This window comes from Podarcis liolepis (genome assembly GCF_965112155.1).
Source record: "Podarcis liolepis genome assembly, chromosome: 4".
NCBI classification, from domain to species: domain Eukaryota; kingdom Metazoa; phylum Chordata; class Lepidosauria; order Squamata; family Lacertidae; genus Podarcis; species Podarcis liolepis.
Genome location: NC_139558.1, coordinates 49,221,921 through 49,232,921, shown reverse-complemented (window position 1 = coordinate 49,232,921; position 11,001 = coordinate 49,221,921). Strand labels below are relative to the sequence as shown.

Below are 11,001 nucleotides of genomic sequence, written 5' to 3'. Positions count from 1 at the left end.
GAATGGCTAGTTGAGTACACATGAAAATGCATACAGGAACTGACAGTTTACTTAACCTCAACATGCGTTTGATGAACTTATCACTTAACGGGAAGTGTCTGATGCATATATTTTCAAAATGCCAGTTCTGCAGGAACATTGGAGGCAGAGGTTGTTGGAAGTGACTGCTAGATAAGTTTAGCAGTTGGAGCAGGGTGACAGTGAATACTAGGTTTGTGATTGTGTCTATCCATTTGTAATTTGAAAAGAACTACACTCTGCAACCTACTTGACGGTGTCCTATTCATATGCCTGTTGCTTTCTAAGGACATGCACTCTGCCAGGCCTGGAACTGATTGGTTGGGATCCTCATGATGAGATTCAGGTGTTTACATAACCTTTACAGATCTTGTCACACATATGTTAAATGCCCTTCCATTGCATTTTATAACTGCACATGAGTTCGAAAACACTCGGCTTTCTTTCATTTATATTTTCAGGGTTGTTCTTTACTGTGTGTCTAATCAATCTTCTTGATTTTATACCATTATATATAAAATATGTATATCTATAAAATGTTGCATTAATACTTCAGCTATAAGGAGAGAGTTCAACATGCCAAACCTATTTAAACTCTTGAAAATGATTCAGAAATCAATCCAGTACCTTGGTGTTAAGCATTCAAATGGCTGTGCATCATCTGTGTGTGTTCTGTTATCAGTACAAATTATACAGCAATGACTGTCTCTCAACAGATCTGAAAAGAGAAGCCAGTATCTGTCACATGTTGAAGCACCCTCATATTGTTGAACTTTTGGAGACCTACAGTTCCGATGGAATGCTATATATGGTTTTCGAATTGTAAGTTTTACATTTGTATATGCCATACACACTCTTCATATGTTTTGCTCATATGGTCAAGCATGCACTTAAAGCTAACCAAAATAGGCTAACACATTAGTTGGGTGGTAGTTAACCTTTCGTAATTTTTTAATTGGATTCAAATAGTTGCAAACGGTTCCTTCCAAGCTACTTGTCCTATATATAATAAAAAGTATCATGAAGAAAATGGAACTTCATTAATATACTGAACTATAATTGTAAAACACACATTCTAACAAAGCAAAACCTTAATGTTTATGACATAAGAAAGGTCCAGCCAAATTTGAGCAAGTCTCGTGGATGTTAACTCAAGAAAACTAAGCAAATGATAAACTCTTTTCTAAATTAGTAGGACATAAACATGCTTGTCTTAGTTGGATTTTTCTGAGGGGATGGGTTCGCAAATGTTTGTTTGTTTGCTTGCTTTTTTAAATTTGTATACCTCCCTATGCCCCCATAGATCTCTGGGTGTTTCACAACGTAAAATTATAATATGTTGTATGCTGTGTTGCTTATATGCACATGCTTTTCTGCCCTTCCCTCCTTCTGTATCCTTTGATGCTTGTAAAAGAATCACCTGAGAGAACCTTAGAAGCTATGCATGATGCAATATTGAAGCATCTAGTTCTCACTATAGCCAGCATGCTTGGAAATAGTTATCACTCACATAGTATTTGGATTCCAGACAATATATTTATTTAGGGTTATATATTAATATATCATTATTTATTTAAAAGACTCATGCAGATAGTAGCATTTCTTTAATGCAGATTGGGCATTGCACAGTTACTTTCCTTAACAATTTTTTTTTTAATTTAATGGATTGCCATCATATACAGGCAATGATTTACTGTGTGGTGTTAAATGCTATTAAAGCATGAATTTTTTAATCCAGTGATTATAATTACAGTTCCACTAGCAGTTGCTTACTTTTTCTTACCCTGATCAGACATCTATGAGGAAGGGGAACGGAAAGGGGAAATATTAAAATCTTATTACGGTGTCTGGGCCTTGGACACATTGTAAAAGTGCACTTTCTTATTTTTGTGAAGCACTTTAAGAATTCTCATGTGGCTGGTTAACTAAATGGCACATCATTTAGTTAGGAGTTTGTCTCCATCTACTGGCAAAACATTTATTACATCACCATGTTCCAAACTGATAGTGTAAATTTTTTGTTTGGTATGTAAAGTAGTAGCATGCAGTGTCTGAGATTTCAAGATAAAACTGTCTTTTTAAAAAGTAAATTGTCATTCCAGAGACAATTATCACAACAGCAAATTTTCTAAAAAATAAATAAATAAATCATATTATGAATTTCCACATTTGGCAGAAAAAGAGTGTAGGAAATGAGATGTTACCTAACCACCTTTTGCTTACTACTGCTTCTTCACCCTACTTTCCCCCTTCTTCCCTGGTTACAGACTTGGTTTGTTGCATACACAGATTTGGAATCCCAGCTGGTAAGGGAGAGTTACAGTGAGAAAGTGACAAATGGAAATGGGTTAAGCACCCGTCTTCCTCTCAGCACTTTTCTACTTCTATAGATTGTCTCCTCCTAACACTGCTTTGTTGCAAAGAAGCAGTGACAATCACAAAATGGCTTGGTAATAATGTCTTATTTTTGGCACAGAATATACAGGAGTATACATGTAGAAATGGTACATGTGGATTCTTTACATATTTTAGTTAACTTTGTTTCCAACTGTACCCATAAGCATCTAGAAATAACTGATAGCTGCTCATGTTTGAGACCATTCTTCACAACTCTATTATGTTTTGAGCTGCACTGAGCTTGCAATAAGAAAGATGGTTAAGACTTCAAATATTGTTGGACATTACAAATAAAAAAATTGTGTCTAAGATTTTGGTTAGTGTAATGTGTGAGATTCTTTAGAATGCTTTCGAACATGTAAAATTGGAGCATTATCATTATTACATTTCTATTTCCTGTTCTACAATCACATTTTTCTTACTTTTTTAACCTGCAGTATGGATGGTGCAGACCTCTGCTTTGAAATTGTAAAGAGAGCAGATGCTGGCTTTGTGTACAGTGAAGCTGTAGCCAGGTATGTATTCTTATTTTAATTAAATTGTTAGGGAGAATGGAGGGGGCATAAATGACTAATAGTAGATGCTTAAATATCCAACATTTGTGTGTGTGTGTACATACATACATACACACACAAATACTGCACATATAGTGTGTTTTTAAAAGCAACTTCATGCATGTTAAAGTATGAAAGTGGACTAAAATGCATTTGGGTAAAAAATCCAAAGGGTAGCTGGTATGATTTCGAACTTCCGATGGGATTAATTTACATTGTTGCTAGTCAGTGTGGAACAAAATGTTTTTGTACCAGTGCTGTCTCAGCAGTTTATACTGCTCAGCTATCTCAAGCTGCTGCTGGCAATATGTTGTCAATCATACTTCTTTTTAAATTAAAAATACCAAAAGAATAAAAGGTCCAGCCAAAATTTAGCAAATGTAAATTAAGAACATAAGAACCCTGCTAGATTAGGCCAGTGGTCTGCCTGCTTCAGCATCCTGTTTCCAATAGTGACTAGTCAGATGTTTTTCGGAAGCTGGCATAGTCCTGCCTGTCTGTCCTGTGACAACTGGTATTTAGTGGAACACTGCATTAAACTAAAGAGTGGGTGGAATGGTGCCACAGAGCTGCCCCTTTGACACTAGTGTCGCTGCTGCTTCCTGAGACTGTGCAGGGTCAGGGTGGTGTAAAAGGCTGGGCTCTGCGGTTCACTGGTAAGAGCACCAGATTGGCTGTGCTGGTGTCCCCATGCAGACCCAGCCTCACCTCTGAACCATCCTGGTAAGCAGCAGTAACACTAGCGACTGGTGTCACCATATCAGCTGCTCTCATAAGCTGATGTTGAAAGATCCCCATGAATTTGCTCTCCCATCTTAAAATCATGTAAACCAGTACCCAAAAAACACACTGGCTGCATTTGCATTAGCATTATGACAAGGCGCAACAGCCAGCCTTGTGAGCTTGTGCACTCTCTCGTCCTCCTCCAGGAAGGAGTTCAGAAGCTTTCGTTTTCATGGTGTTCAAACCCAATCACAGTTAAATTTAACTATGGTTAGTGAAAGGAAGCCAGCTCCAAAGCATACTTTATGAACCACAGTTTGGGATTTGGGTGTTATCCTAAACTCTGGTTAATTTGAAATGGAAGCAGATCCCTGGGACCATCACAATGAGGAGCAGAGGGAAGGAGAGAGTGCATAAGCCTTAGTCTCACAGCAGCACATCCTTATAACACTAAACCATGGTTTTAGCATTACATGTGAGGCAGAGAATTCTATAACTTATGTATTGAATGAATAAGTTGTATTGCTTAACTTTTCTGGTTGAGCCAACTGAATGAAATCCCACTAGCTTCATATTCCAAATTTCTAAACTACCTCTGTGTGTGTGTGTGTGTGTGTGTGTGTGTGTGTGCGCGCTTTACAAAGCAACACAAAATGTCTGAAGGGTTTATTCTCTCACTCTTTTTACACATTTGTAGGTTATAGGTAGAAGCTTTTCATCTTCAGTGGCTATGTTTCCCAGAATTATTTACCCTTTATAAAGTATAATTATCTAGCATTTCAAGAGTTGAGGATGTCTGACATTGGGAATATTTTCAAGCCAAAAAGTATATGAGTAAAGATTAATAGATGATAGATCATAAAATGTTGCAGAGAGCTTTCAAGGGCACAGAGTTTATGGCGATAGAAGGGAGAGGCAGGGAAAGGGTAGTTTAATATACTCAAGGATGAAATCTAGTGTGTCTGAAAAATGGTTTGGGTGCCTTTGATAGTATAGCAAAGGGTGGCAATGAGTTTAATGGGGGGAGGAGTGAATAAAATGAATGGACAAAATGGGGTGCAATGATCTTAGGAGAAATAGAGTTTTCTTGTGATTGTAGATTTTGTGGAAGATTTTTAGAACAGGTTTGAGGAGAATATAATTGATGTTTTTGATCTGGTGCTTTTCTGTTCTACCTGCCTAGAGAAGCAAGGCAAACCAAAAGCATGGACGTTATTGTTCAGGTTGGTCAGAGTAGGAGTTTTCTTGAGGAGCGTGTTGTTTTAAAATTGGCATTATGGTGTAAGCTTGATGTGTAGTTAACTAAGGAATAATTAAGTGTAAGAGGATTTTAGTTATTTTTAATATAGCACCAATACAATCCATATATTAATATATTCCCTTTAAGGGCAAAACCCTCTCAAGGTGGCTTACAATTAAAGTATAGTATGCTACAAATCTAACATTAAAACTGTTAATAGAAGTCAGCAAATAAGACGGTGAACTTCCAGTCCAAATACTAAAATGCAAAAGAAAGCATTCAACAAGATTGTAAACAGGAGAATAAAAGCAACTCAAGAAAAATCCAACAAAAGCAAGTTGGTTTTTTTGTGCTTTCCCAAGTACCTGAAGGAATGGTGTATGCTGAAGTGTAGTTGGTAATGCATTCCAGAGACATGGGACCACTACAGATAAGGTCCTGTCCATGTTGGAGACAGGCACATACAATGAGCCTCTGATATGAATGTAAGTTCTTCCCTGAAAATGGAAAAATGCATACCACCAAAGTTTGCTTTGAAGAGTTATTCCACCTTGTATTGCTTACCTGCATGTAAATTATTTCAGGAATCAAGCAATATCTGTTTTATGATGCTGTGTGAAGCAAACGTGGACGTTGCACTGAAATTGCTTGGTTCCACCAGCTGCTGCAGCACTACTAAGTAATTTTTCTGGGCATACGACCCATATAGTCAGATGGGGTCCACATTCATCAGTTGAAGCTGTTATTGGCTTTAACTGGATTGCTTTTAATTTGTTTTTATTTTGCTTTGAACAGTCTTTAAACCCTTGTAGGGTGAAAGGTGTACAAGTTTAGTAAATAATAAGCAAACTGAAAACTAGGATGTATTCTTACACATGGAATAAATTTTGGGTCTTTTATTCACTATTCCTTTTTCAGCTCTGTTTTGAATAAAAGGTAGTTTCATAAAAGGTAGCTTTTCACCAAGGAAATATATGTTAATCTGCAAATCTTTAAAAATCTAGATTTTTCACACCATTCTGTATGTAGTAACACTTATTTTGGCATTAGTTTAGTACAGAGTAGAAGAGTGCCATCCACTGGGCAATGTAAATTGCAGCATGGGGAAAATAACATAGTGATGAATTTAAATACCATTGTTGCTTCAGAATGAACATGTGGGATTGCCTAGGCGAGTACTAGTCCCTAGGGGAAATATTATTAAACGTTTATATGCCACCTTTCACACATACAGCCTCCCAAAGTAGTTTACCAAAAAATGAAAATGATACATTATCAATTAAAATTTATACAATCTAATGTAATAAGACTTCAGCAGATTAGCATTTAAAAGATAAATCCAACAGTCAAAACTAGGAGAGTTGGAAGATTAAGATTATGATCAGCAGCATAGCATCATCACTGTGTATGATACTTTGCAAAAGAACATAATACAATTCTCTGCCTCAAGGAGCTTACAGTTTATTTAAGAAACAATTTTGAGGTGATTGGTAGAGCGCTCATTGGAAATTTTCGAATTGGAGCAGACAAACGGCAAATTCAATGTTAGGAATTCCTAAAAGATAAACATTTTGTTTCTTCATTTAAAACATTTCTATTCCATGTTCAGTTCAAGATTTCCAGTGCAATGAACTCTCATTTGAACACTGTAATTTTGACTGCTCTGTGTCCAAAACTGCTTTACATAGTTTAGACAAGGCAACTAAGAGGGGGCAAAATAAAGAGTTATTAAATTGTGGGTAATCTAGTCAGAATAAACAAATATTATTCCTCCCTTAAAACCCTAGGATTAATCTCTCATATATATATTCTCATACATATGTTACGTTCATGACAGAAAAGTTTTCTCATGTGGTGCATAATTAACAGGGAATTAATTTCCATAAGATGTAGTGATGACCACTAGTTGAGTTGATTTTAATAAAGAACAGGACAGTGTTATGGAGAAGAAGTATATTAGCTTTGATAGTTAAAAAATAAGGTGTGAGCCTGGAAGTAGGTGTCTCACTAAACCATAGCTTAATGTGAAGTCCAAATGCAGCTAATATGTACATGTTGCATACATCATATGCTAGTGCTTGATCCAATCTAGCAATAGTAGATACTGCATGCACAAAGGGCTGCTATGGAGGGAAACTAGTAAATGAACCACTGGATTTAGATATTTTGTGCACTAATCCATAAGTCCAGGAGGGCAGCAGAAGTCTATAAATCATATCTGTGGTTGGTTACAGGATGACACCTGGCAATACCTTTTTTCTCTCCATCTCCTTGTCAATTGATAATCCATTTGGCTGAGAGAGGGAGGTGGTCTGCTCTTTCTAGGGACTAATGGTGAAATCCTAGGTTTACTCAAATGTAACACTGTATCCAACAGAGCTTATTCCTAGCAAAGTGTATATAAGATTGCAGCCTTGGACCTTAAAATGGTCTCAAAAACAACCTGAGCACAATTCCTATGCTATATTTGTAAAGCTATAATAATTTTATTTATATTTTGATTTTGCAGTCATTACATGAGACAGATACTGGAAGCACTACGCTATTGTCATGATAATAACATAATTCACAGAGATGTGAAGGTAAGTCATATTAACATCACAAAAATATTTACCCTTTACTGTGTTAACAGTAAAGTGTGGCATTTATATTATCTGCCTTTTTCTTTGTTGCCATGTAGTTTAACCCATTCTTGGAAGGTAAAGCACCTGTTAGCAACTGGGACTTCCAGAATCATTGGTACAACTACCAAAATGCTGAAAATTGTAATATTAGCAAATCGTTTATGCATCCACACGCACACACCACACATTTCTTTTCTCTTTACATTTTTTGGCCTTGAATTTATGATTCTTTAAAATACGTTGCTGCTGTATTTATCTCCACAGCCACATTCTTTAAAATAGAAGCTAGAACATAAGGCTACAATAAATGCATGTGTTCCACAGGCTATGTATTAAATTCATTTGTTTCCATAGCATCTGCTATTTATTGTTCCAGTTGAGTGCAGGTTCAATGCACAGGGGAGTCCAGTTGGGCTCTGTAGACCCTTGATGATATGTATTATTAATGTTTCATAAAACATAGGGCTTGATCCAGTTGAGTAACTTGCATGGCACAAAGAGAGAGGGCTTAGTGAAAATGTGGAAGGTATGCATAGGTCTCCAAGGCTCTGCAATGCTCCCGTGCACCTACAAATGTGAGTACTATTGTGGTAGGGAATGATGAAAACAGAGCTCTATTAGTGCTGTAAGACTCAATGGGCTTGTTTGCAAGTAATGCTAAAACCATGCTTTAATACCACATGTATGAGCTAGAACGAACCCATGTAAGCCTCCAGTTCTCACACTCCTCCCTCTTCTCCTCCAACTTGACTGGGACAAGGAGTTATGCAATGTTTAGATAATTTTGCACAAATCTTGGCTTATTAAATTAGAACCAGAGAGCATGATTTAAAACAAACTCTTGTCTAAGTACAAGTTTTGTTTTTTGGAGCTGGCTTTTAACTTGCCCGTTTGTTTTAAATCTTTGGCAACAGAGAGCTAGGATTAGTGGATAGTGAAACTAAATGCTATCCAAGTTCCTGGCCATTCAGGAGAGGGCAGGTGTGCAAGTGGGGGGCACGTGAGCCTGAAGGTTTGCTCAAAGCTCCATCCAGCACATGCATGTAGTGCTAAACCATGGTTTAGCATCACATGCAACCTGGGCCCATGCATGGGTGCTGTGCCCACATTTGAGTGGTTTGGTCCCTAAATATTATTCATTATTTGTTTTATCTTTCTAATGATATTTCTGAACTGCCTTTCTACCATCTCTGGTGCCAGTGATGATGTTCCTATAGGAACTGAGCTACAGGAGCTCACCCCGTCGTGGGGATTCGAACCGCTGACCTTCTGATTGGCAAGCCCTAGGCTCTGTGGTTTAACCCACAGCGCCACCCGCGTCCCAAAAAATGTACGGAAACTTTTATGATGCTTAGGAATTAGATTTGGTCACTATTAATTGGTATTTGTTAGTTTAGTTTTAGTTAGTGTCATGTAGATCTTCCTTAAGATTTGACTTTGGTAACCACTTATATGATTTTGTAATAGCTAGACTTTTAAATGTCTGGGTAGGATTTTGGAGATGGAAAATTAAGCAATAATTCTTATCTGCATGTATTTTGCAATCTTCTGTAGAATAAATGTTATTTTCTCTTTCCATGTTTTCTACAATACTAAGCACAACAAACTTTTTTTAATGTGTTGAGGAAGGTGCAAAAGTCACAGGGTGCTTCTAACCACTAAACAAAAATAGTTGCTGTGTGATACAGGTTAGGTTAACAACATGTGAGTCAAAATAGCTTGATTAAATCTGTGGCCAGAATTCAAAGAACTCTTCAACTAAGTCCTTGCACTGAAGGGAGTTTTGAGCTTGCTTTTCTTGAACCGCATTGGAGAGTATCTGATGAAAATCTTCTATGTTTAGCAGTGTTTTGCTACACATCAAATAAAAATGAAAATGTTGTATGGTGCTGCCTGTAAATGGTTTCTGTAATCTGTAAAAAAAAAATTCTTCGGTGTTTTCCACAGTAAGATTTAATTGTAAATTATATTTATCTCCCCCGCACCCCGTATTTGTATGTGTTTGCAAATTGAATAGCAGCATTAGTATTGATATACTGAACAGAAATTGAGAGTAAAGGTCTGTTCTGTTGTTATATTTAGTAGAGTGAGAGTTTCTATGGCTGCATTTTGATTGAGCATTTTTAATTAATTGCATTGACACATTGGGCATTATATGTGGCTTTACCAGAGAGATACTCTGCACTAATTTTAAACCTTTTTAGAGGCAATGTAGTAAGTAAAATAGTAGGTATTTCTTTAGCTTTGGTTCTTACTTGAAGCCTAAGAAATAAATAACATTAGCAAAGGCATGGTATAGTATGGGAACACTTACTTACTTCCTGCATGTATGTTGTTATTTAGAACTGGAACTTTGGGGCTTATAGGCCCAAAGACTAAACGGGGTGAGCTCCCGTCGTTCGGTCCCAGCTCCTGCCCCCCCAGCAGTTTGAAAGCACCTCTAAACAAGTAGATAAATAGGTACCGCTTATAGCGGGAAGGTAAACGGCGTTTCCGTGTGCTGCGCTGGTGCTGGCTCGCCAGAGCAGCTTCGTCACGCTGGCCACGTGACCCGGAAGTGTCTCCGGACAGCGCTGGCTCCCGGCCTCTTAAGCGAAATGAGCACACAACCCCAGAGTCGGTCACGACTGGCCCGTACGGGCAGGGGTACCTTTACCTTTACCTAGGGCTAGGCAAACCTATTTTGCTTAACCTCTGCAACATGAAACATCTTCTACCCACCTTCCTGGATAACCACTTTGTCTCAAGTTCACTTAGTCCTTTTTGACTAAAAGACTGTGACTGCCCAGTGCTGTACCTCCATGGTGACATAGCAAGGGTTCTTCATTGTACAGTAGTACCTCGGGTTAAGTATTTAATTCGTTCCGGAGGTCCATACTTAACCTGAAACTGTTCTTAACCTGAAGCACCACTTTAGCTAGTGGGGCCTCCTGCTGCTGCTGCGCCACCGGAGCACGATTTCTGTTCTCATCCTGAAGCAAAGTTCTTAACCTGAAGCACTATTTCTGGGTTAGCGGAGTCTGTAACCTGAAGCGTATGTAACCCGAGGTACCCCTGTATAATTTTGCCAACAGTGGATCCAGTTATGGGCTGAGACCCCAACATAAGTTGTGATGTTGGAGCCACCATTTCACCTATTTACGGCCATGCTCTAGACATATTATACTGTATAGAAGCCTGCTAGGAAGTGAACTTTGCAGTGCATGTTACAAGCAGACCGATAAAAACATCCATAATACATGCAACAATCGTTTAAATTATTGTGGCTCAGGAAATTTTGGTTGCTAACTTAGACTGCTGCTTACAAAAACAAATGCAGAATCAAGCAGTCAGCTGCTGATAGTGTTATTCAGTTGAGATCAGAGGAACCAGATACAGTATCTGACCCTTTTCTACCCAGGAACACCATAATGAGATTTTAACCACTTGCAGGGGCTTAGAATGC

General features: G+C 37.9%; 1 protein-coding gene across 22 annotated transcripts in view; it reads left to right on the top strand.

Annotated features, from left to right (window-relative positions):
• Window positions 1-11,001, top strand: part of CASK (calcium/calmodulin dependent serine protein kinase) — a 126,170-nt gene that overhangs the window by 47,694 nt on the left and 67,475 nt on the right. For all 22 annotated transcript variants that reach the window (XM_083498413.1, XM_083498420.1, XM_083498424.1 and 19 more), the window contains 3 exons: window positions 735-840; window positions 2,853-2,930; window positions 7,442-7,514. In XM_083498413.1, coding sequence (XP_083354539.1) covers window positions 735-840; window positions 2,853-2,930; window positions 7,442-7,514 — 257 coding nt within the window. The remainder of the gene's footprint in view (window positions 1-734; window positions 841-2,852; window positions 2,931-7,441; window positions 7,515-11,001) is intronic.